The sequence below is a fragment of the Neoarius graeffei genome, chromosome 25 (genome assembly GCF_027579695.1).
Source record: "Neoarius graeffei isolate fNeoGra1 chromosome 25, fNeoGra1.pri, whole genome shotgun sequence".
NCBI lineage: Eukaryota > Metazoa > Chordata > Actinopteri > Siluriformes > Ariidae > Neoarius > Neoarius graeffei.
Window position 1 is genome coordinate 10760129 of NC_083593.1, and position 27127 is coordinate 10787255.

Below are 27127 nucleotides of genomic sequence, written 5' to 3' on the forward strand. Positions count from 1 at the left end.
CCCGGTGTCGTTTTGGCTGGAGCTGCGGTCGCAGAGCCGTCTACGTCATCTCCGCGACAGAGTGAGGAGCCCCCGGCTCCTCCTCTTTCTATTGGGGAATCCCTCGCGGATTTCCCACTGGAACAATCGCGAGATGAAACTCTGCGACACGCGTTTGACCAAGTGAGAGTAATCGATGGTCAAACGCTCCAGCCGAATGCCACCCCGACCTTCCCCTATTTTTCCATTTTAAAGGATAGGTTATACCGAGTGACGCAGGACACTCAGACGAAGGAGCGTGTCACCCAGTTGTTAATTCCAAAGAGCCGCCGGGAATTGGTATTCCAGGCGGCTCACTTTAATCCCATGGCGGGACACCTCGGGCAGGATAAAACACTCGCCCAGATAATGGCCCGATTCTATTGGCCGGGGATTCGCGGCGACGTCCGTAAGTGGTGTACGGCGTGCCGCGAATGCCAGTTAGTAAATCCAGCGGCCATTCCAAAAGCGCCCTTGCGCCCCCTACCATTAATCGAGACCCCGTTTGAACGAATTGGGATGGATCTCGTCAGGCCATTAGATCGGTCAACACGAGGGTACCGCTTTATATTGGTTCTGGTGGACTATGCAACGCGATACCCGGAAGCGGTGCCTCTTCGCAATATCTCCGCACGTAGTATTGCAGAGGCCCTCTTCCACGTCATCTCCCGGGTCGGAATCCCGAAAGAGATTCTGACTGATCAAGGCACCTCGTTTATGTCACGAACACTGGCCGAACTGTATGGGCTACTGGGTATTAAGCCGATCCGCACCAGCGTGTATCACCCACAAACGGACGGTTTAGTCGAACGGTTCAACCGCACCCTCAAGAATATTATCAAAAAATTCGTAAGTGAGGACGCACGTAACTGGGATAAGTGGCTCGAACCCTTGTTGTTTGCAGTGCGAGAGGTCCCCCAAGCCTCCACGGGGTTCTCCCCATTTGAATTACTGTATGGGCGTAAGCCGCGCGGCATCTTAGATGTACTGCGGGAAAATTGGGAGGAGGGACCTTCGCAGAGCAAAAATGAAATTCAATACGTTATGGATCTGCACGCAAAACTCCACACGCTCACCCACTTAACTCAGGAGAATTTGCGGCAGGCCCAGGAACGGCAAACCCGCCTGTACAACAAGGGCACGCGCCTTAGAGAGTTCACTCCGGGAGATAAGGTACTCGTCCTGTTGCCCACGTCGAGCTCCAAATTAATCGCCAAGTGGCAAGGGCCCTTCGAGGTCACACGGCGAGTCGGGGACGTCGACTATGAGGTTAGGCGAACGGACAGGGAGGGGGCGCTACAGATCTACCACCTCAATCTGCTGAAGCTCTGGAATGAGGAGGTCCCCGTGGCGTTGGTGTCGGTAGTTCCGGAGAAGGCGGAGCTGGGGCCGGAGATCCAAAAAGGGTCATTGGCATCTCGCACCTCTCCGGTCCCCTGTGGAGACCACCTCTCCCCGACCCAACTCACGGAGGTCGCCCAGTTGCAGGCCGAGTTTTCGGATGTGTTCTCGCCCCGGCCCGGACGCACCAACCTCATAGAACACCACATAGAGACGCCCCCGGGGGTGGTAGTGCGTAGCCGTCCTTATAGATTACCCGAACACAAAAAAAAGGTGGTTCGGGAAGAACTTCAGGCCATGCTCGAAATGGGCATCGTCGAGGAGTCCCACAGTGACTGGAGCAGCCCGGTGGTCTTGGTTCCCAAGGCCGACGGCTCGGTCCGGTTCTGTGTGGACTATAGAAAAGTCAATGCGGTGTCTAAATTCGACGCGTACCCAATGCCTCGTATTGATGAGCTGCTCGATCGACTAGGCACGGCTCGCTTTTACTCGACACTGGATTTGACGAAGGGATATTGGCAGATCCCCTTGACTCCATTATCCCGGGAAAAAACGGCCTTTTCCACACCGTTCGGCTTACACCATTTCGTCACACTTCCGTTTGGGCTGTTTGGGGCGCCCGCTACGTTTCAGCGGCTGATGGACCGGATCCTCCGGCCCCACGCCACCTATGCGGCCGCTTACTTAGACGACATCATTTATAGTAATGACTGGCAGCGGCACCTGCAACACCTGCGGGCCGTCCTTAGGTCGCTGAGGCGGGCGGGGCTCACTGCCAACCCGAAGAAGTGTGCGATTGGGCGGGTGGAAGTACGGTATCTGGGCTTCCACTTGGGTAACGGGCAGGTGCGTCCCCAAATTAATAAGACAGCAGCGATTGCGGCCTGCCCGAGACCCAAGACCAAAAGGGGGTGAGACAGTTCCTGGGGCTGGCTGGCTATTATCGTAGGTTTATACCTAATTATTCGGACGTCACCAGCCCGCTGACTGACCTCACTAAAAAGGGGGCGCCAGATCCGGTCCAGTGGACGGAGCAGTGCCAGCGGGCTTTCTCTGAGGTAAAGGCTGCACTGTGTGGGGGGCCACTTTTGCACTCCCCTGACTTCTCTCTCCCCTTTTTGTTGCAGACGGATGCGTCGGACAGAGGGCTGGGGGCCGTTTTGTCCCAGCAGGTGGGGGGAGAGGACCGCCCAGTATTGTACATCAGCCGGAAGCTGTCAGTGCGTGAGGGGCGCTACAGCACTATCGAGAAGGAGTGCCTGGCCATCAAGTGGGCGGTCCTCGCCCTCCGTTACTACCTGCTGGGGCGCTCTTTCACCCTCTGTTCGGACCACGCGCCCCTCCAGTGGCTCCACCGCATGAAGGATGCCAACGCACGGATCACCCGTTGGTATCTGGCGCTCCAACCTTTCAACTTCAAGGTGGTCCACAGGCCGGGGGCGCAGATGGTCGTGGCGGACTTCCTCTCCCGTCAAGGGGGGGGGGGGGGGGGAGTCGGCTGCGGGCCGGACGGGCGCCCGGCCTGAGTCGGGCGGTGGGGGTATGTGGCAGCAGGGGCGTGGTCAAGCACCGGTCTGTGACAGGAGGGCGGAGTTGGGGAAGGTAAGTGGCAGAATCGCTTCACCTGAGTGTCATTAACCTGTGTTTTGTGTGTTCTCCCCAGTAAACCGCCCTATTTAAGGAGGGAGAGCGAGAGCAGAGGAGGTCAGCCCCGGACGAGACGCTGTGTGTGTGTGTCTCTCTCTCTCGCTATTTTCGAACATTATTGTAACCCTGAAAAGTGTGGCAATAAAGCCGATTAGACAAACCTGATCTCTGTCCTGCCGTCCTCTGTGCTCCACCCACACGCGATTCTCCCTACAACCTATTAAAAGCGACATGGGGTGTTGTACATAATATTGCAAGATCATGGAGGTTTAATTGGAGTTTTGTGAAAATGTTTTTAAAAAGCTAGTAAAGGTGGCTTGGGAAGCTGGAAAGCAGACATTATAAACAACCCTGCTCTGGTCCGACAAACAAATCGTCTCCATGCTTCTTGAACTGTCTTGTCAGTGGGAAATTCGTGTAAGGCAATTCCTGGCTGGGGCTCGTTGTTACAGCCAAACACAATACAGCGATTAGGCATTTTGTATCACAGAATATTAATACATCATTTCATAGTGTTTTGAGTGTTCAAAACTATCCACAAACTGAATAAATCCACAAAATCCGCAATGTAAACAACTCTGGTAAACGCACGCTATAGAGAAAACATGGCGACAGGCCAGCATCACCCAAGGGAGGTTACTGGTATGACGTCACACATAAGTTGACCTAGTTAACGGCTGGCTGCCTAAATTCGGCTGTGCGCATCAACTTTAAATGCTTGTAGTGGGCGCATCGTGACACTGAGATCGCGGGAAACCGAGGGGCTTGAATAACCCACCAAACCCGACATTTTGACACATGATATAGCCTGATTGCTGAAATTACCGCACGACGCCTTTAATTCATGGATTCGTTTTGCCATTAACATGAAACCCCAAGCACACAAGTCATTGTACCAAAGGATGGTTTAGAAGAATAAAATAAGGGGGTCATACCAGATACTGAAAGCAAAGGTTTACACACACACACTGATAAGCAATACTGGATCATTTTCCTTAAGTGACCAAGTATAATATTTTTGTCTCATTTGTTTAACAGTGCTCTCTTTATCTACTCTTAGGACTTGTGTCAAAAGCTGATGTTTCAAGTCATATTTATGCAGAAACCTAGAAAATTCTAATGGGATCACAAACTTTCAAGCACCACTGTATATACGGTAAGTGCAGTAACTCACTGGCAATTATACGACTTATTTCAGACAATTAAATTGAGATTTACATTAATGAGTCATTTTGAAAATTGCAGTGTATTGTAAATAATTATCAGCACATGCTCCCTTACTTAATTCCACTCGAGCGCCTGGTAGTCGAGCTCACCGATTATGAAAGGGACGCTTCCTACCTGCTTAGCGGTGAGGATCCGCTGAATCAGAGGCATAGCATAGGCAGCAGTCTTCCCTGAACCAGTCCGAGCTCTGGCCAACAGATCCTTCCCATCAAGAGCCAGTGGAATGGCTTTTTCTTGAATGAGGGTTGGCTGGGCCCATCCAAGATCAGCTACCGCCTGCCAAAACAGAGTTTATACAGTCATGTTTGACACAGTCATATTAAACCTTTCAGGTATTTTGAATGACCCAATCTAGTGGTGTTCCCCCCCCCAAAACACAAGGAAGCATGATTCCTGCCCCAATGGGCTATTAACCCTGTTCCACCAACACAAGCTAAGTGCCAGTTTGGAGTTGGTTCAACTTGCGAACCTTCTAAGAAGCGGTTTGCTTTTCCACAGGCTAGACAAGCAACATCATACAAACATGTACAGTGAAGTAATGTGTCTCTGCTTTCCCAGCAATGCCAACACTAAACACAACAACCACCATCATCATCATGGCAGGCCACATCATCTCTACAAATGTTGCTCCTGACTTTGCAAGCCAACATTGGCATCCAAACACGACTAGTCCAACACTCGTCACAATAATCCCGCCCCTCACCCCTGACGTAAGCGATTCTTGGTTCTCGACCAGCAAAGTTTTGGTGCCACTCTCGAACTGGTTTTCCTGGCCGAAAGCTGATTCTTTGGTTGTTGAAATGTGAAGAATCGGTTCAAGATGAGACAGCAGCTCTGAATCAGCCCTCAAACTGAACTGGTGGTAAAGGGGTACAAGTGAAATGGCTTTTTCTTGAATGAGGGTTGGCTTGGCCCATCCAAGATCAGCTACCGCCTGCCAAAACATGGTGTCAAACATGACTGGATGAACTGAATTACTCTGCCATATTGAAAACGTTTCAGGTATTTTGAATGATCCAAAGCAAGGAACGACAAGGCAAAGTGGCTAGAAGAACAGTGTGCCGATATAGAACAGGGACTGCAACGCAACAGCACCTTAAGGAACTCTTACTCCACTATCAAGAAGCTGCGGCGAGGTTTTCAACCTAGACAAAGGAACATTAAAGCAGCTGATAACCGCATACTGACCAACCTACAAAGCATTCTTCAAAGATGGAAGGAGTACTGCGAGAAGTTGTATAGTGACAATGCAGATGATGGAGACAACCACAGCACACAAGAGGAAGATGGGAGTGACAACTTCCTGGAAATCCTGGAGGCAGAGGTGGAAGAAGCAATCCAATGTCTACCAAAGAACAAGGTAGCAGGTGTAGATGACATTCCTGCAGAGCTACTGAAGACTGGTAACCCAACAATACCTAAGCTACTGTGTAAACTCTGCAACAAGATCGTTAGCACTGGACAGCGGCCATCTGACTGGGTGAAATCTGTCTTCATCACTATCCCCAAGGTACCTGGCACCATTGACTGTTCTGAACACCGCACTATAGCCCTAATATCCCATGTCAGTAAGGTCCTCCTCCGAATCCTCCTTCGGCGTATGGAGAGAGTGGCAGAGCAGGAGTTTGCTGAGGAGCAGATGGGTTTTAGGAAGAGAGTGGGTACAAGGGACCAGATCTTTAACCTAAGGATAATGATGGAAAAAGCAAGGGAAAGCAACGTGCAGCTCTTTATGGCCTTTATCAATTACAAGAAAGCCTTTGACTCAGTTAAATATCAAACCCTGTGGAAGGTGATGGAAACTATGGGAGTCTCAGGGCACTTGGTAAAGCTGCTACGCAATCTATATAGGGATCAGCAAGCTGCAGTGAGAGTAGAAGATGACCTAACAGAGTGGTTTGAAGTCAGGAAGGGGGTTAGGCAAGGCTGCTTGTTGTCGCCAATGTGTTTCAACTTCTACTCAGAGGCTGTAATGAGGGAATCTGTGGAGGAACAGCCCACGATTGGTGTCAATGTAAGTGGCAGGATCAACAACCTTCGCTTTGCCGATGACATAGCACTGATAGCTACTTCACCGGAAGGACTCCAGGAACTGCTGGACTCCACAAACAGCATCTCTAGTGAGTACCAATTGGAAATCAGCACCAAAAAGACCAAAGTGATGACCGTAACCAAGGAACCTACCCAAGTAACATCCACCTGCAGAAGAGAACAATTACAACAGGTCTCTAGTTTTAAAGTACCTGGGGTCCACAATGGAACAAACAGCCAGCTGTAGCCACGAGATCAGTATACATCTAGGAACAGCTCGAGCAGCCCTCCGAAGTCTAGACGTAATCTGGAAGGACAGAGCCCTCAAGACAGCCACTAAACTGAAAGTGCTGAGGACTCTTGTCTGGCCTGTGGTAACCTACAGCTGTGAGGCATGGACTCTACACGCCAGTGACATCCGCAGGATCCAGGCCCTGGAGAAGATACTGTGTATCAGCTGGACTGACCATCGCACAAATGACTCTGTGTTAGAAGAGCTGGGAGTGGGAAGAACGCTACTTAACATCATAAAAAGGCAGAAACTCCAATACTTTGGTCATGTCACAAGAGCGGGTAACGTCACCACTCACACATTACAAGGGACCATCAATGGTAAGAGGAGCCGTGGGAGACCACGAAGGAGGTGGGGTGACGACATCCGAGACTGGATGGGCACATCACTGGCAGAGCGTTCTCACAGAGCCAGAGACAGGAGGGAGTGGAAGAGGCTGATACTGGATGCCACCATAGTCCCCGACCCTCAGGCATGAGGATGGGACTAGGTAAAGGTAAAGAATGATCCAATCTAGTGGTGGTTTGTTTGTTGTTTTCCCCAAACACGGGGCAGCATGATTCCTGCCCCAATGGGCTATTAACCCTGTTCCACTAACACAAGCGAAGTGCCAGTTTGGAGTTGGTTCAACTTGCGAACCTTCTAAGAAGCGGTTTGCTTTTCCACAGGCTAGACAAGCAACATCATACAAACATGTACAGTGAAGTAAAGGGGTACACTTCTACATTTGTAGGGCCAATTTTTGACAATTTGGTGCAATAATATCGCTGCGGAAACTAATCAGGGTAGCGCAAACACTCCGACAACTGGGCAACATCTTGGTTCTCCCACACCTGCCCCAATGGACTAGCCGACACCGAATCTGAAAGTGAAAGTTGTTATACTGATCTCTACAAACTTGAGTGGCGTGCCGCCACCAGCCAATCAGATTCCAGCAAGCATTTCGCATGGCTAGTATTTAGCTACCATCACAAAACTTGATAAATATGTTGATTTCTGGTCTCTTTGCAGTTCTGTTGAACTTGTTAAGAGCTGGCCACTGGGAAGCTACTGGAAAAGGAGCTTATAGGCCGCAGATTAGCGGGTACAGATGACAATGACAATTTCACTAACCAACCCACTGGGTATGTGTATATATACATAGTTACCTCAGTTAAATACTTTCTAAGTAGCGGAAGTTACTAAGCCCACGTTTTGAACCGATTCAAGAACAGTCGAATCAAAGAGATTAGCCGAACAGAGCTAACGAATTCGCAGTCGAGAACATTTACGATTTACAAGATTTATTTTGAAAACAGCATCATTAGTTTGCCCGTGTATAATTAAAAACCCGTTAAATTCTTAGATACAATAAATGATACCTTTAAAAGACGGTCATCTAAACCCATCTCATGAAACTGCAGTTTCTCGGTCGCCATGTTAACACACGTGTAACGTGCGCATGCGCCTTGTGATGTAAAGCATGCATAGGCACCCACACGACCACCAGTGAACATCTCATTCTTTATCCTTCTACAGGGTCGCAGGCAAGCTGGAGCCTATCCCAGCTGACTACGGGCGAAAGGCGGGGTACACCCTGGACAAGTCGCCAGGTCATCACAGGGCTGACACATAGACACAGACAACCATTCACACTCACATTCACACCTACGGTCAATTTAGAGTCACCAGTTAACCTAACCTGCATGTCTTTGGACTGTGGGGGAAACCGGAGCACCCGGAGGAAACCCACGCGGACACGGGGAGAACATGCAAACTCCGCACAGAAAGGCTCTCGCCGGCCACGGGGCTCGAACCTGGACCTTCTTGCTGTGAGGCGACAGCACGAACCACTACACCACCGTGCCACCCTCACTAGTGAACAATTAAAAAAAAATCAGCAATGAACAAAGAAGAATCTTCTTCTTTCAGTTAATGGCGGGTTACACCTTCAGGCGCATACCGACACCGACAGTTCCCTACATTTAAGTGCATTTAAATTCTCACGTATAGTCCTGCACTCTTGAGGAACCTGGTCAGTTCCCCTGGCCTTATTCCTCATCCCAGAACTGAAGTTAGACTAAAGTCTGAGCATCCAGCTCTTTGCAATTTATTTTCCCACTACTCCCTGTGCCACTGGTACCTAGGACATAAAAGCAATACATGTTGCACCGTTTCCTCTTGATCTGGGCACTATATGCAATTTCTTGTCTCTGCCCTACCAATCCTGCACTGGGTGCTGATCAGCAGTGTATGACCAATTCTAAGCCTGGCAATGACGACTTCATCCTTCCTGCACCCTCCTACTGTGGCTTCTCTCAACCTCTCTGTGGATATTGTACAGGTGCCTGCCTTTGGGACTTGTGTTCCACTGGGTCTGCCATTGCCTTGTCAAGGCCCTCCTAATAAAAACTTTTACCTCCCTTCTCCCAAGCTTAATATCGACCTGTGGATCTGGTCTCTCTAGGGCTTTTTTTGCAAGTCCATCTGCTTTTTCATTGCCCCATATCCCCACATGAGCTGGGATCCATAAGAAACATACAGAGGCACCTCTCTGCTCCAGCCTATATAGGCATAAATACACTTCATATAATAAATCCAGTCTACAGGATCTATGTGACTGTATGCTACCCAACACTGCTGCAGAGTCAGAGCATATTAACACCTTCACTTGCCCAGTCTCTTCAACCCATTCTAGTGCTTTAATGATGGCAATGATCTCAGTGGTGTACACAGACACCTCATCTGTCAGCATCCAGGAGGCACTAACACCCATCCCCTTCACAACCATAGCAGCTGCAGTTTTCCCAGATGCAGGATCCTTTGATCCATCTGTATAAACCTGGACGTGACTTGCATATGCACCCAAAATATGGTCTAATGCAAAACCAGCCACATACTGCTTCTCTTGTTCTTCCTTTGCATACTCCAATATATTCATATCCACTAAAGGTAGGGGGAATAACCAAGGTGGCACTGGTGATATAGCTACTGTCAGGCTAACCATTCCCTCTTTCAAGCCTGCTTCCTGTACCCATTCCCTCACCCTCCACCCAAATCCCTTGCCCTTTTTGGTCTCATACTCCCAGCATGGCTCTATCACTTTTTTACAACCCCGATTCCAAAAAAGTTGGGACAAAGTACAAATTGTAAATAAAAACGGAATGCAATAACTTACGAATCTCAAAAACTGATATTGTATTCACAATAGAACATAGACAACATATCAAATGTCGAAAGTGAGACATTTTGAAATTTCATGCCAAATATTGGCTCATTTGAAATTTCATGACAGCAACACATCTCAAAAAAGTTGGGACAGGGGCAATAAGAGGCTGGAAAAGTTAAAGGTACAAAAAAGGAACAGCTGGAGGACCAAATTGCAACTCATTAGGTCAATTGGCAATAGGTCATTAACATGACTGGGTATAAAAAGAGCATCTTGGAGTGGCAGCAGCTCTCAGAAGTAAAGATGGGAAGAGGATCACCAATCCCCCTAATTCTGCGCCAACAAATAGTGGAGCAATATCAGAAAGGAGTTCGACAGTGTAAAATTGCAAAGAGTTTGAACATATCATCATCAACAGTGCATAATATCATCAAAAGATTCAGAGAATCTGGAAGAATCTCTGTGCGTAAGGGTCAAGGCCGGAAAACCATACTGGGTGCCCGTGATCTTCGGGCCTTTAGACGGCACTGCATCACATACAGGCGTGCTTCTGTATTGGAAATCACAAAATGGGCTCAGGAATATTTCCAGAGAACATTATCTGTGAACACAATTCACCATGCCATCCGCCATTGCCAGCTAAAACTCTATAGTTCAAAGAAGAAGCCGTATCTAAACATGATCCAGAAGCGCAGACGTCTTCTCTGGGCCAAGGCTCATTTAAAATGGACTGTGGCAAAGTGGAAAACTGTTCTGTGGTCAGACAAATCAAAATTTGAAGTTCTTTATGGAAATCAGGGACGCCATGTCATTCGGACTAAAGAGGAGAAGGACGACCCAAGTTGTTACCAGCGCTCAGTTCAGAAGCCTGCATCTCTGATGGTATGGGGTTGCATTAGTGCGTGTGGTATGGGCAGCTTACACATCTGGAAAGACACCATCAATGCTGAAAGGTATATCCAGGTTCTAGAGCAACATATGCTCCCATCCAGACGACGTCTCTTTCAGGGAAGACCTTGCATTTTCCAACATGACAATGCCAAACCACATTACTGCATCAATTACAGCATCATGGCTGCGTAGAAGAAGGGTCCGGGTACTGAACTGGCCAGCCTGCAGTCCAGATCTTTCACCCATAGAAAACATTTGGCGCATCATAAAACGGAAGATACGACAAAAAAGACCTAAGACAGTTGAGCAACTAGAATCCTACATTAGACAAGAATGGGTTAACATTCCTATCCCTAAACTTGAGCAACTTGTCTCCTCAGTCCCCAGACGTTTACAGACTGTTGTAAAGAGAAAAGGGGATGTCTCACAGTGGTAAACATGGCCTTGTCCCAACTTTTGTGAGATGTGTTGTTGTCATGAAATTTAAAATCACCTAATTTTTCTCTTTAAATGATACATTTTCTCAGTTTAAACATTTGATATGTCATCTATGTTCTATTCTGAATAAAATATGGAATTTTGAAACTTCCACATCATTGCATTCCATTTTTATTTACAATTTGTACTTTGTCCCAACTTTTTTGGAATCGGGGTTGTACAATACTCCCTCCAACATTTCTTTTTTGCATCTTTAATAACCTTTCTTGCCTTTGCCCTTGCACTCTGATATTGCACCACTTTCTCAGGGGTGAGTGTCATTCGCAGCACCCTAAATGCCTTGTTACATGTTTGGATTGCCTCAGCTCAGTGCACTCCTTCGTCCACCATGGCACTATCTTTCTCCTCCCTCTCCCTTGGGATCTGGGGACTGCAGCTGCAGTTGCAGCTAGGAACATATCAGCCAGGCTCCTTACCATGTCATTGACCTCTCCTGTGATCTGTACCTGGTTTACTCTGGTTTCACAAACTTCATTAAACAACTCCCAGTTTGCCTCTTTCCAATGCCACCTCCCCGGAGATCAATCCACCTCTCTGCTTACATCTATAGCTATTTTGCGAATTAAAGGGAAATGATCACTTCCTATAGAGGAATGCTCCCATATATCCCACTCACTTAACCCAGCTAATGTACTGGATACACATACCATATAAGATCAAGTGCTGATAGTGCTCCAGTTCTAACATTCACTCTGGTGCCTCGCCCATCATTTAGACATATAAGTGATTCAATATCCATGAACTCCTCTACAACTTCCCCATTCTTATTAGTGGTATCGCTACCACACAGAGAATTATGTGTGTATATATATATATATATATATATATATATATATATGAGTGGGCGGCACGGTGGTGTAGTGGTTAGCGCTGTCGCCTCACAGCAAGAAGGTCCTGGGTTCGAGCCCCGTGGCCGGCGAAGGGCCTTTCTGTGCGGAGTTTGCATATTCTCCCCGTGTCCACGTGGGTTTCCTCCGGGTGCTCCGGTTTCCCCCACAGTCCAAAGACATGCAGGTTAGGTTAACTGGTGACTCTAAATTGAGCGTAGGTGTGAATGTGAGTGTGAATGGTTGTCTGTGTCTATGTGTCAGCCCTGTGATGACCTGGCGACTTGTCCAGGGTGTACCCCGCCTTTCACCCGTAGTCAGCTGGGATAGGCTCCAGCTTGCTTGTGACCCTGTAGAAGCATAAAGCAGCTAGAGATAATGAGATGAGATGAGATATATATGAGTGTTTAGTCTATGTCTAGTTCATATCTAGAGTGTTTATACTGTTTATATTGTCTGAGTGTTTAGTCTGTGTGTAGTTCTTATCTAGTGTTTACACTGTTTATATTGTTTGGGTTTTTTTTCAATTATTCTATTTTTATTTATTGCATTGCCTGTTTGCACCGTGGGTCAGAGAGGACTGATATTTCATCTGTGCTGTATGTCGAGCATGTGTAGCATATTTGACAATAAAGTTGACTTGACTTGACTAATTTAATAATGATCAGCTCATAACTGTTGTATCCTGTTATCGCCACTAGGGGCGGTGATGCGTCTAAACCGTGATACTTGTTACATCTCAAACCAAGAGGAAGAAGACGAAGAAGAAGCCGACAATAGCGACAAATTAGTATATAAACGTATACAAGGGATTGAGGTGAGAGTCTGTATTAAATTATTAGAAATTTCAATACCTTTCTTAAAAAGAGCATGAGAACATTAATGAATGTAGTTACTGGTGAGTTTGCTAGTCAGCTAAATTACCAAAATAGCTGCTATAATACCATTCGGGACACGAGCTAACTAGCTTGAAGCTAACATCAACAATAACTAGCTTTAGCGATAATCTGAGGTCGCATTAGAATGGGCAGTACACATACATGGTTTATTTTCCAGGTGCAAAAATGATGCATTGTTTTCACTGCAAACATCATGGCTGATGTTTAATCTTGCTGTCACCCCTCCCCCATACTAACCCTACTTTCTACCTAGATCACCAGCACTAGTTCTCTTCACCAAGTTAAATGAATAATCAGTACTTTTAAGTCAAGGTGATTGAAGGTGTGTTGTTGTGCTCCTGAAAGACATTTCACTACTGATCTCAGATCTATGACAAAACCATCAAGATGACACCATATGTCCAGTCTTGATTTACTATTACTACTACTACCAGACATTCAAGATGTACTAATAAGTTCAATTTATATAGCGCCTTTCACAAACCCAAGGACGCTTTACAAAAAAAGTTACCACCAAAAAAAAAAAAAACTAGGAAGAATAGTGTGAGGTAAAGAGAAAAGTTTTCAAGTTGGCTTTGAAGGAAGAGAGTGTGGAACAGTCACGAAGTGATTGTGGTAACGAGTTCCAAAGTTTAGGAGCAGCAATACTAAATGATCTGCCACCCATAGATGCCAATGTAAAACGAGGAACAGTCAGAAGATCTGAGGGAGCGGGAGGGACAGTACAAATGAATTAGCTCACAGAGATAGGAAGGAGTGATGTGTGATTAATGGAAGATTGTCTTCTCAGATGAGGCAGCGAGTCTTCACTGGGGTTGTGACACAGCTCCAGGACCGCCATGGGACTGTAGACCGGGATGTACGCTTTGCAATGAGGTCTGAGTCAATCTCTAAACACTTTGCAGTAAAGATTGTATTGTGATGGTTACGTGCTCACGCTGGACTTTTTGTTTCTGTAGTGTTGTAGTAGGCAGAGCGCCCTTGGTTGGCGAGAAAGTGCTGGTGAAGGCGGTGCAGGATCCTTCGCAGTCTGTCAAGTGGACAGCACAAAGAGTTCAGGTGCTCAATGGCCAGGTAAGCTGCCAAGCCAAGCCATACTTGTACTGCTTGCGTCTGATTTTCCGCACAAATATTAACTTGATTTCAATTTTCCCATGTTCTCCAACAAGCCATTTAAGTCTCCTCCGCCGCTTCTGCACTCCACGACACCAAACCTGACGCCGAGCATTTTGGGAAACAAGCGTCAACCACTGCTGAAGTCACCTAAAATACCACCACTGATTCCAGGCATGCAGCCGAATCCAGGTAAACTAGACTAGACTAGTGTACAGATTGTATACAAACGTATTGTCATGTATAAATACGTACAGAATGATTTTCTTCTCAGGTGGCATGCTACAGCTGCCCCACCATCAGAAGCTGCCGTGGCCTGCTCCCTGGGGTGTGGGAAGCCGGAAGAGACACAATGAGGTCGTGGCTAGCCGGAGAGGCCGACACTGGTGAGTAGTAACAAATTAGAAATTGACATTAGTGTAGTTATTTCCCAGGACTCTTTCATTACTCCTCTGCATGCACAATTTTCACACCACGGCCAGCGAGCATCTCATCTCATCTCATTATCTCTAGCCGCTTTATCCTTCTACAGGGTCGCAGGCAAGCTGGAGCCTATCCCAGCTGACTACGGGCGAAAGGCGGGGTACACCCTGGACAAGTCGCCAGGTCATCACAGGGCTGACACATAGACACAGAGAACCATTCACACCTACGGTCAATTTAGAGTCACCAGTTAACCTAACATGCATGTCTTTGGACTGTGGGGTAAACCGGAGCACCCGGAGGAAACCCACGCGGACACGGGGAGAACATGCAAACTCCACACAGAAAGGCCCTCGCCGGACCCGGGGTTCGAACCCAGGACCTTCTTGCTGTGAGGCGACAGCGCTAACCACTACACCACCGTGCCTCCCCCCAGCGAGCATCTGATATGCCTAATTATACAGGAAAAGATTAAACATTTCAGTTTCAGTTAACCGGGCCTGACTCAGTTAAAACTGGTTTACAGCAAGTTCCTGTTTTGTAGCACATAAAGGACAAACCACATCATAATACAGTCAAGACAAAATCATGTTGACAATACAAAAAAAAAAAATACACACAGCTACGTACATAGACATTGAAAGGGGAGATGACTGAAGCAATATTTAAAAAAAAAAAAAAAACCTTACCAGTATGAGAAATAGATCAATGATTGCAGGTGTAACTGTCAAACAGAAAGTTTGTATGCCTTTTTAAAATGTATGATGCATGATGGTGTTCTAATGTGATAGGGGCTCTCATTCCAGATTTTGGTGTATGTATGAAAAAATGATCTCTGACCATAGCTGTTTTTATAAACAGGTACTGAAAGAAGTGCGTGCGTTACTGATTGAGTAATGCGCCTCTGCTGTATGTTGTGTGTTGGAAGAAAAGCAGCAAGTGTTGGTGAGGGACAGTCGGTTTGAATCTGAAAATAAAATGTAATCGCATGGCTGTGTATCTAGTTCTGAAAAGTCATGGCATTTGAATGTGCAAGTGCAGCGCAGTGATGAGTCCAACTAGGAAGTTTACGGTGGATCTTGTACGCTCTATTGTATAGTCTTGCTATTGTTTCAGTAATTTCCTTTGTGCGAAGAGACCAAATTGGAAGAGAGTAGGATATTACTGAAAGAATAATTGCATGAAAGTAAATTTCAGAAACCGAGATTGACAGATATGGTCTGATCTTGTTATAAACATATACAATTTCTGATTAAGCTTCTTTGTTAGCTTGTGAATGTGCTCTCGATAAGTGAGCCGTGACTCAAGGAGCACGCCAAGATATTTTATAGGTTTTTGTGGTGGTAAGAGTTTGATTTGGAAAAAATGAGAGGATCAGAAAAGGATAAGCATTTCTTACGTGAGTGGAAATGCATGCATTCAGTTTTCTTAACGTTGGTGGTGAAATGATTAGTTTTCAACCAGACGTGCAGATAGTAAAGGTCAGAAGATAATTTAGAATTTATGACGGCAGGATCAGAGTCTGAGAGAAAAATGACAGTATCATCAACATACTGAATATTTAAAGGAACAGTCCACCGTACTTCCATAATGAAATATGCTCTTATCTGAATTGAGACGAGCTGCTCCGTACCTCTCCGAGCTTTGCGCGACCTCCCAGTCAGTCAGACGCGCTGTCACTCCTGTTAGCAATGTAGCTAGGCTCAGTATGGCCAACGGTATTTTTTGGGGCTGTAGTTAGATGCGACCAAACTCTTCCGCGTTTTTCCTGTTTACATAGGTTTACAGTATATGACCAGTGACATGAAACAAGTTCAGTTACACAAATTGAAACGTGGCGATTTTCTATGCTATGGAAAGTCCGCACTATAATGACAGGCGTACTAACACCTTCTGCGCGCTTCAGCAGCGCATTGATATCTGAGCTCCGTATCAATGCGCTGCCGAAGCGCGCAGAAGGTGTTAGTACGCCTGTCATTATAGTGCGGACTTTCCATAGCATAGAAAATCGCCACGTTTCAATTTGTGTAACTGAACTTGTTTCATGTCACTGGTCATATACTGTAAACCTATGTAAACAGGAAAAACGCGGAAGAGTTTGGTCGCATCTAACTACAGCCCCAAAAAATACCGTTGGCCATACTGAGCCTAGCTACATTGCTAACAGAGTGACAACGTGTCTGACTGACTGGGAGGTCGCGCAAAGCTTGGACAGGTACGGAGCAGCTCGTCTCAATTCAGATAAGAGCATATTTCATTATGGAAGTACGGTGGACTGTTCCTTTAAACAGATGAGATCATTAATATTCAAAAGAAAAAGTAGGGGACCAAGAATGCTGCCTTGTGGAATTCATACAAACTTGCACATTTCTTCACTCAGCCAATTACAAGTGCCCTCCCCAGATTAACTGGCATATCAACTCATGTTGCATGTACAGTATGAACATTTCAACACCATTTTTGTCTTCTGAAAGAAACTAATTTCCTTCAAGTCGAATGCTTTTTCTTTTCACGCAGTTTATACCACTGACAGGTTGTGTGTTTTCTCAGCATGCAAATCAGAAACATGGCGACAAACATCTCTTCATTTCAGTGTTTATTGTTTGATTTAGGGAGGAAGCTGGCGGCTCTTGGGGAGGCGACAACGCGCACCAGAAGAGACGACGATGGAAAGCCCCGTCTGAGGAGGAAACATCCAAAAAGAGCACCTCTCAACCCAGCACAAGCACTCCTTTCTTCTCCTTTTTCTCAAGAGACAGGTGGGTCTGCTTGCACCAAAACAGTGTAAGGTCGGTTAAAGGACACTGTATCATGGTATCCTTTTTTATTTCCCTTTTTCAGTCAGGCCTGTGATAATGTGGAGCTGCAGAGGCGCTACCCACACCTCCACTCTCCTCTGTCACTCTTTCACGTGCAGCTTTGCTGGCCTGAGAGCTTCCCTTCCAGCCAGCCACTTCCTCTCGCAGGGCCCTGTCACTTCCACGTAGGCTCGCAACTACCTAGGACAGCACTTATTCCATCTCCAGACTCCACAGACGACGCCATCTTCTCTGTGAAGGTAATGTCGTGAGGATTCACAGGCCTCCAGGTGGTTGTCCATCTAATCCCAGGTTTACAATGTAGTTTTTTTTTTTTAATCCCCCCCAAACTTTACTATAGGAATCACCCTGTCTGTCCATGTGTCTTGTAAGTGCAGCTCCTCCTGAACGGTTTGATGGATTTTGATGAAACTTTACACAGTTGCAGTATACCGCATGAAGGAAAATAATCCCAGTCCGATGTTTCAAACGGGAGATAATTCAACTTATTTTTTTCGCGGTCCAAATTCCGCGCTCTAATTGGCTGGCGAGCAGGTCTGTATCCTATGGTACGGACCTCGGTTATGGACCTCTGGCGACTTGCTTGTTCACAACAACAAACATGGTAGCATTTTTTGTCAACATTTATCTTTTTTTATAAGATTTATTTATAAGATTATCAAAAATCTTATACATTTTTGCCAGCATTTCTCAGGAGAATAGCATTAATTTTACAGCATGGATAGCGATAACGACAGTGTTCACAGCGAAAGCGAGTTTTACTACCCTGAGGAAGAAGAAATAAGAGAAAACATTTCAGGAGAAAGCTAAAAACCTGTAATATGCTAGCACTGAGCAAAAACATGGCTGAATCCTGAATGACTCTTATTTGTATAAATAGGGGACTACATAGGCGGCAAAATGTAGTTTTTTTTCCTGCCATGGAAGTGCACTTGTATACCGAGGAGGAAGCCATTTGCATTACAGCCGTGAATGAGGATTCAAAATAGCATTAATTTTACAGCATGGATAGCGATAACGACAGTGTTCACAGTGAAAGCGAGTTTTTCTACCCTGAGGAAGAAGAAATAAAAGAAAACATTTTAGGAGAAAGCTAAAAACCTGTAACTTGCTAACAGTTTGATCTCATTAGTTAATGAGGCCCATTTTGGACCATGTTATCCTAATACATAATATTACGTTAGGTAAAAACTTTAAACCAGTACAATCTCTTCAAAGTTTCACCAAATGGCTTTACTTATGCAATATAAAAAGGTCATAATACTGTATAACGTTGGTCGAGCAAACACAGAGCAAAAACATGGCTGAATCCTGAATGACTCAATTTTGTATAAATAGGGGACTACATAGGTGGCAAAATGTAGTTTTTTTCCTGCCATGGAAGTGCACTTGTATACCGAGGAGGAAGCAATTTGCATTACAGCCGTGAATGAGGATTCAAAATGGCGGCTCGGCTCGTTTTCTGTTAGAATTTGGTAAAGAAAAAAAATAAATATATTATTTACCAGCTTAAGGTCGGTCCGTATTGTGAAATACCGTGACTTCAGCCTTGAATACTGACCTCAGCCCAGAGGGCCTTGCTCAATACTTTCAAGACCTCGGTCACGGTATTTCACAATACAGACTTCCCAGCTGGTAAATAACATATATTTATTCCCTTACATATGGCAATATATGATGACCGGCTCGTAAGCGGGAGGTATTCTATAGTGAGTTTACTCACAGTTCTAGGGTTTGTTTGTTTTTTGTCACAAAACAATATGTAAGAACTCTTATTGGCTAAATTAGCGCCATTACAACCAAAGACACCGAGTGATGAAGTAATTCTGGTAGTGTCACTACATGAAACAAAATATTTGTGTTTGAACAAGAGATCTTTTGAAATCCTAAACAAATTACTCCCATTAATTAATAAAAAAGTTTCCAGCTTGCATACTTGGCTCCTCATACAGTGAGCAAGGCAACTTCGTCGTCGTACAGTCTGAAACAGAACACGCGTTATCTATGGCATGCCATTGAAGTCAGAATTAAATAAATACATCACTACATGAGTAAATGAATATGCCTACGGAAGAAACAAATGAGACGGTTATATAAATAATCGTAAATATAATATATGAATGAGTCAGTTCAAGAAATAAATCAATAGGTTTTTATTTCAAAATGATGTTTTTCAAATAACTACTTTTATTTATTCCAGGGGATTATTATTTCATAATTCCACATTTATTTCCATCTGTTTTATTCAAATGAATGGAGCATGGTTATCTCACAGATTCAGACCAAAGCAACGGCACTGAACGTATGAGAAGGCCATAAAAATTTCTGTCAGCTGGAAGGACACCAGGCGACGTGGTGTCCGTGCGTGTGTTTGTTTGTTGACTTAAATGGCCTTCCATAGTTCTCACAGTCTGCTATAGAATTCAGCCAAGATTTTACCAGGATTGTTTTGTGCATCGTGACAAGTAATAACTGAAAACACTGCTCTCATCACACAGTGTAAAACAGGATATAATCAGGAGGAAGAATGTGTCACCAAAATACTGCTAAATATGCTTACCTAGTCATTTACAGTAGTTTTTTTTTTTTTTCCTTGCTGTTGCAGGTGCTGTTACTGTCCATGCCTGGCGTTGAGGACTTCTACACTCAGTGTTGTAACTATGCAGAAGACACGAAGGCGCATGGAGATGCCGTCCACCCTACAGCACTGTTCAAGGTTAGCACGTTCTGTTCTGTTCTGTTGTTTTTTGTCTTGTCAGATCCCTTGAGTCACTTTCAAACCTTTTACAGTCTTTGAGTCGTCTCATAAACAAGAGATGGATGTAACTGAACTAGGGATCGACCGATTTGTTTTTTTCAGGGCCGATACCGATTATTATGGAATTGGGATGCCGATAACCGATATGTGCAACCGATAAATGTAAACATTATCTCATCTCATCTCATTATCTCTAGCCGCTTTATCCTTCTACAGGGTCGCAGGCAAGCTGGAGCCTATCCCAGCTGACTACGGGCGAAAGGCGGGGTACACCCTGGACAAGTCGCCAGGTCATCACAGGGCCGACACATAGACACAGACAACCATTCACACTCACATTCACACCTACGGTCAATTTAGAGTCACCAGTTAACCTAACCTGCATGTCTTTGGACTGTGGGGGAAACCGGAGCACCCGGAGGAAACCCACGCGGACACGGGGAGAACATGCAAACTCCGCACAGAAAGGCCCTCGCCGGCCACGGGGCTCGAACCCGAACCTTCTTGCTGTGAGGCGACAGCGCTAACCACCACCGTGCCACCCTGAAATGTATTTTTAATTGTAAAATTGAACATGAAATTTTGTGCAGGGAGATGCCAGCAGCATTTGTACAATAAAGTCAAACATTAGTTAGAATAAAATGAGAAATAAAATAATAATAATAAATATTCACCAATAAAAAAATAAATCACTCCCTACTATATTACAGCTCACCATTTTCAGTGGAAAATAAATGAAAATACACTCTGGATTCTGGATAGAGAAAGTGAGAACGGAGTGTTAAAAGCTCTGGTTAAAAGGAGCGGCTGCTCCTTTAAAGGAACAGTCCACCGTATTTCCATAATGAAATATGCTCTTACCTGAATTGAGACAAGCTGCTCCGTACCTATCCGAGCTTTGCGCGACCTCCCAGTCAGTCAGACGCAGTCCGACGCGCTGTCACTCCTGTTAGCAATGTAGCTAGGCTCAGTATGGCCAACGGTATTTTTTGGGGCTGTAGTTAGATGCGACCAAACTCTTCCGCGTTTTTCCTGTTTACATAGGTTTATATGACCAGTGACATGAAACAAAGATCAGTTACACAAATTGAAACGTAGCGATTTTCTATGCTATGGAAAGTCCGCACTATAATGACAGGCGTACTAACACCTTCTGCGCGCTTCGGCAGCGCATTGATATCTGAGCTCCGTATCAATGCGCTGCCGAAGCGCGCAGAAGGTGTTAGTACGCCTGTCATTATAGTGCGTACTTTCCATAGCATAGAAAATCGCTACGTTTCAATTTTTTTAACTGAACTTTTTTCATATCACTGGTCATATAAACCTATGTAAACAGGAAAAACGTGGAAGAGTTTGGTCACATCTAACTACAGCCCCAAAAAATACCGTTGGCCATACTGAGCCTAGCTACATTGCTAACAGGAGTGACAGCGCATCGGACTGCGTCTGACTGACTGGGAGGTCGCGCAAAGCTCGGATAGGTACGGAGCAGCTCGTCTCAATTCAGGTAAGAGCATATTTCATTATGGAAATACGGTGGACTGCTCCTTTAAGAGTATATCGCTTTCCGAATCAGAAGCGCTAGCGAGGAGAATCACTTACGCAAGAATTATAAATACTAGTGGAGTACATTACAGCGCAATGTGAAGTAGCATAAGAACATTTAAGTCAAGAGTTTAATTGATGTATTTCATTCATTAGCGTTTATCCAAGCAAGTGTGCATCCACGACACAATTAATTACTGAGCCCACAACAAGCGTCCTGACAAACTCCCTACAGTATTACACAGCCTGCTAGCACCATATCACACTTGGCTTGTTTAAATGTTCAAATAGCGCTTTATAAAGTTACCCAACATATACAAGTGCAATGCGCTTTTTGAGCACGAGTCACGTCATGAAGTTTACTCATCACCATAACAAATAGCCAGTAGGCTTGCGCTAGCCTACAGAACACAAACACTACGTTTTATTTCGTCTTCCCTTGACCACCTCTCTGTATGGCTGTCATTCTACTGTTCGAGTAGAACTACTGACACATTCACAACATTTCCAGACGGGGATTTAAAAATGACTGCAGCCTACATTATGCTGGGGACTGCTTACTATGGACAACATTACATGTAGTTTCAGCGAGACTAGTTGGTTGTAGGCTAATTCAAGTGCTTCCTTCCGTAAGCTAAGTTTGCCTGGCTACACAGATGCAAATGGACAATTTTAACGAGTAGTAGATGAAGAATGTAAACATATAATGATGTTGTGCTTTTGCAACTTGTGTGTTTGTGACTTATTGCGGCAAAAGCAGCGTGTCCTTACCTTGAAGTGGGATCTGCTTCTGCCCGTACGGCCGCCTTGAAACAGTTCACAGCGTTTAGCTACGCGTGTTGATTGGCTGTATCCCTTGTGCCGCATCCCTTGTGCCGCTTCTGCCCGAGTGCCCGTACGGCCGCCTTGAAACAGTTCACAGCGTTTAGCTACGCGTGTTGATTGGCTGTATCCCTTGTGCCGCATCCCTTGTGCCGCTTCTGCCCGAGTGCCCGTACAGCCGCCTTGAAACAGTTCACAGCGTTTAGCTACGCGTGTTGATTGGCTGTATCCCTTGTGCCACATCCCTTGTGCCGCTTCTGCCCGAGTGCCCGTACGGCCGCCTTGAAACAGTTCACAGCGTTTAGCTACACGTGTCGATTGGCTATATTTCTTGTGCCAAACAAATCAGATGTTGTGGCGGGCGGGACCGTGTTCTTGAACTCGGAGAGGCGAGTACAGGAAAGGACGTGCAGTGACCGTCGCGTTAGGAACGAAATGGCTGCAAAAAGGCATGTTATTGGCATATCGGTGGAAATTATGGCCGATACCGATAACCCTAAAAATGCAGAATATTGGCCCGATATATCGGCCAGGCTGATTATCGGTTGACCCCTAAACTGAACACACACGAGGTTATCGTAAGATGACTTGTATTATATCCGGTTTTATTACCGTATTTGCCAGAAAGTTTGTGCTTTTTCTTTATTTCACGTCTTCATTCATCTTCAGTAAGTGTTGTATTCTGGGCAAGGTCACAGTTTCTCGCACACTGAACGGACCAATAGATGGAATAATGCTGTTAAATGTTTTGCACTAAATTGTAATTGTAAAAATCTCTGTTTCCTTGTCTGTCATTCTGTATTAGTTTTTGTTACTAGACAAAGCAGGAGAGCTGCAGCTTCCTGGAGGTTTGTGGTCCAAAGAGGACGGGTCCAATCCAGCCAAAGACAGCAGCACCATCGTACGCACTGCAGTGCGCTGTGTGACCGAGCAGACGGCTCTGGACCTTTCAGCTTGTACACAATGGTCAGTAAATACAGGATGCATACTACAGTTTCCCACTGTGGCCGATTCTCAGTGACGTAACACGTTTGGTCATGTTCTGCTTCATGTTCTGATTTCTAATCACAATTGACATCTTGTTGGCTGCGTTTCTCTTTTCAAGGCATAAAATGGCCGAGCTGAGATTACTTTCTGGGGATAAAATGGAGACGGTCGTCATCTTGATGCCAGATGTGTGGAATCTAGTGCCGACAATGGAAGAGTGGGCCAAGTTACAGGAAGAGCAAGGGGTTAGGACACCCACGTGCTGCATGTTAATCATACCTGAGAACACCAGCAAAACGTTCCTTGTTCATTTTGAATATTGTTTGTCTGTTGGGTTTTTCAGGAAAATGAGTCTCCTCTCCCTGATGCGCCCTCACTGGTAGTCCAACCCTCTGCAGGGTTCACACTGTCGACAGTGTCTCTCTCATCTTTATTAGAGCCACGGACATCACAGAGCAGAGATGCGTTTGAGGTTTGCAAGTCTTAAACACCCACGCAGCCAGGCATTCCTTTTTTTTTTTTTTTTAAAACAAAGGATTTAGCAGTGTCTCCAGCAGCATGGAGGATCATGATTTTCCCACTTCTTAAACAACACCAGTAAAAGTGTGTGAGTCGGCTCACATCTAGGAAGTGTGCTTTTTCTGTTTTTGAGCTTTTTTTTTAATAAGAACTTGTCCAGACATGAAATAGTGGAATGTTGGGATATGGTTCTTGTTCATTTTCCACTAAATTCAGAGACGAATGGAACCATAACAGTGATGATAAATGAAATCATGTGTGTGTGTGTGTGTGTGTGTGGTATTAGGTGGGTTTGGTGAGCGAGCTCTTCAGCGAAATGCTCCAGAGGGATTTTGGTCTGCAGCTGTACCACTCCCTCTGCAGCCTGCCTCAGACTCCGACTCCTGACTCGGAAATGCAGGCAGACGACAGCAGCGCTGCCCTGGTACACACACCTCCTCTGAACTTTTTTTTTTAAATGATATACTATACTCGCTTTTGACAATTTTTCCTTCCAATCGCCAATATGCTGAAATGTTCATAACCCCTTCCCTCTCCTCTTTTCTTTCTCTCCATCAGGATGATGAGGTAAAAAATACGAGTCAGGACATGAGAAAGAAAGGAGTGAGTGATGCCAAGAAAACAGCAAACAAAAAAGAAGAGGAAGACACTAAAATGGAGGATGAACAGGAACGGAGCGAACACCAGGCTGAGAATCAGGAAGAAGCCGAGAGCCGGGCAGAGGGTGTAGAAGCGCCGACCGCTGATGCACTTGACAATCAGTCGCTCAAAGACATCGTAAGATCAAATATACTCGCATGATGCGATATTTTCTGAAATGACACTTTATCGGTGATCGGTTAGATCTTAGTAGTGGAAAATACTTTAAGGAATAAAACTTGACCAGGTGTCCAAACATGTTACAGGAAATGACTCAATGACAGGGTCATGTGATGCACCTCGACGTAAAGCTCTTTTACAACCCCAAAGTTGATTATGGTTCTTCAAAAGGACGTCCTAAGCTGTTTCATTCATCTTGTATCATAGTGATTTGCCATCTCTAACAGTGTTTTACTAATTAGAGAACTATTATCCATTTACGGCTACGTTTAATATTGCAGACCATCCCCAAAACAGTTCTAAATAAGTTATCTCACCAACCTCTTGCCTTCCCCCTTAATGGTAGTAAGACAGAAAACCTATTGACTGTTATAAAGCATTAACATGGTAGCCGCGGGGTCTTAAAAGTCTTAAAGTCTTAAATTTAATATTCCAAAATTAAAAAAGTCTTAAATTGCTTTGCCCAAGTCTTAATTTTTTAAACAAAAGTCTTAAATTTACTCATACTATTCTACAATGTGAAAATGTGGGTTTTGCGTAACATCAGTGAATTTCTTGGAGTATGCACAAAGAAACAATATTGATACATTTTCGCGCCGGCGCAATCGTCGGAGTCCGTGGTGGAGAGGAGACTCCGCGAATCGCAGCATGGGGAAGTGTCGTTTTAATCAGCAGTGGCTTTCAGATGAAAGATATCGTGATTGGGTGAGGGAGGTTCCTGGAAGCGACGTTGAAGCAAGTTGCTGTGTTTGTCGAAAGACCTTCAAGTTGTCCACTATAGGTCATTTCGCTTTAGAGTCTCACATGAAGAGCTCAAAGCACATTGCATCTGCGCTCCACCGCCACCAGCCCATCACTCAGTTCTGCACGGTTCAATCTCCGAATGCACCTGGAGTTGGCACTAGCACCACTGTCGAACGTCAGCAGCATCAGCCAAGCCAGACATCATCGGCAAGGCTAGCAACAACACAAGGGCCGAGCAGTGGCATGATGGGTGTCGGTGGAACCCCGACACTTCGGGCAGAGGTGCTCTGGATTTTAAAAACAATTACGGAACACCACTCGTACAGCTCGAATGAGGGCATAAGCGAACTCTTTAAGGCTGTGTTCCCAGACTCGGAAATCGCTACAACATTCTCCTGTGGAAAAAACAAAACGTCTTACATAACAAAATTCGGTCTTACTTGTCTTGAATGTGAAGATTTGACAAGCAATGCACATAATGACTTTTAAGCAGGGCTTTGAACCGGTTCAAGGAACGAAAACGAAAACCGGGAACTTTTTCTATTTCACATGGAACAGAAACGAAACCAGAAACTTTATTATTTTGTATGTTCCGGAACAGAAACACTTATTAAATATAATGGTAACCGGTTAATACGGGTTTTTATTTCGTTCCTCAAAGTTTCCGTAGCCTACAAATAAAAAAGTCATTCTTCTCCTGCATAAGTTTCTATGACCCGCTGGGGTTCACTTCCTGTGTGACATTCGCTGACTGAATGGAGAGAGCGGGAGGGTGGACTACTATCACGTCTCCACGTGATAATAAGTGAGTAAGTGCATTACTGAGTGTCTGTGAGCAAAGAAGAGCCTGAACGTTGCAACCTCCCTATTGGCTGTTTGTAAAAATGTATCAATTGTTGCCCTTCCCACGGGAATCATCGCGGGCTCGAGAGACGAGACCTGACGAGTTAGTTCGTTGGTAGCAGAACAAAATGTCTGGACACAAATCGGGTTTTCAGAAAAGGAAAGAAAATAAACGGAGGGTCGAAAATACAAAAAAGGAGGCAGAAAATGCAAAACGAGTTTTAAGGTAGGACAAATGGTTACTTTTCTGAGGCAGCCTGCCGTGGCTGCAGGCTTTCAGTTGTGTCATTGAATGGTTACTTTTCTGAGGCAGCCCGCCGTGGCTGCCTGCAGGCTTATTTATTATAGCCCATTTAGTTAAAATAGTTGATATAAAATGTTTATAGTTATGTGATGGTTGTCCTGATTTAGACTGGTGTTTTTGTTTTTTTTTGGGGGGGGGGTTGCGCGATGTTGCACCCGGGTCCAGATTAGGGCAGAACCGGCCCTGGCTACATTTCAGGTGTAGTTTGTTTTATGTATGTATGTACTTGCATAGATGTGTACTTGGTCTTCCAATATGGCGCCTAACAAAATCTCGCGGCGCGGTGACGTCATGCGGTAGCCCTCTATAGGGCCTGACTAGCCTTTGGTAACACACTAAACGAATTCTCTTTCATTTTTGGCACTTTTTCTGTTTGTGTAGATGGGAAGACATACTGAGAATCCAAATCGCCAACATTTGAAATAATAATTGTTTTGAATTATTTCTTGTCTTATTTAATGAAGGTTGTAATAGAATTAGCCTACATTTGGCTTAAGCTGGATGAGACAGAGACATAATTTTATAGCCATTTGTTAAACAGCTGACAGGGAACGTAATTAACCGTTCCGGGAACGAAATTTTTTTGTTCTAACCGGTTCGGGAACTTCTATT

At 45.2% G+C, this 27127-nt stretch overlaps 2 protein-coding genes across 4 annotated transcripts in view; one reads left to right on the forward strand and one right to left on the reverse strand.

The window, feature by feature from the left end:
* The window catches only part of ddx56 (DEAD (Asp-Glu-Ala-Asp) box helicase 56), a 42544-nt gene extending 34559 nt beyond the window's left edge, over positions 1-7985 (reverse strand). Inside the window, exons 1-2 of the mRNA XM_060908823.1 lie at positions 7918-7985; positions 4348-4509 (exon numbers count right to left, since the gene is read on the reverse strand). Coding sequence (XP_060764806.1) covers positions 4348-4509; positions 7918-7974 — 219 coding nt within the window. The 5' untranslated portion in view covers positions 7975-7985. The remainder of the gene's footprint in view (positions 1-4347; positions 4510-7917) is intronic.
* Positions 4111-27127, forward strand: part of ccar2 (cell cycle and apoptosis regulator 2) — a 30884-nt gene continuing 7867 nt past the window's right edge. The window contains exons 1-14 of one of the 3 annotated variants that reach the window (XM_060908820.1): positions 4111-4162; positions 12622-12737; positions 13610-13695; positions 13779-13893; positions 13989-14124; positions 14207-14318; positions 16968-17114; positions 17197-17413; positions 19780-19890; positions 23105-23265; positions 23405-23531; positions 23630-23758; positions 24092-24229; positions 24364-24582. In XM_060908820.1, the coding sequence (XP_060764803.1) occupies positions 4126-4162; positions 12622-12737; positions 13610-13695; positions 13779-13893; positions 13989-14124; positions 14207-14318; positions 16968-17114; positions 17197-17413; positions 19780-19890; positions 23105-23265; positions 23405-23531; positions 23630-23758; positions 24092-24229; positions 24364-24582 (1851 nt within the window). In that variant the 5' untranslated portion in view covers positions 4111-4125. Of the gene's footprint in view, positions 4163-7015; positions 7053-7622; positions 7681-12621; positions 12738-13609; positions 13696-13778; positions 13894-13988; positions 14125-14206; positions 14319-16967; positions 17115-17196; positions 17414-19779; positions 19891-23104; positions 23266-23404; positions 23532-23629; positions 23759-24091; positions 24230-24363; positions 24583-27127 lie in introns of those variants that run through there. The other 2 variants (XM_060908822.1, XM_060908821.1) reach the window with 2 other exon arrangements.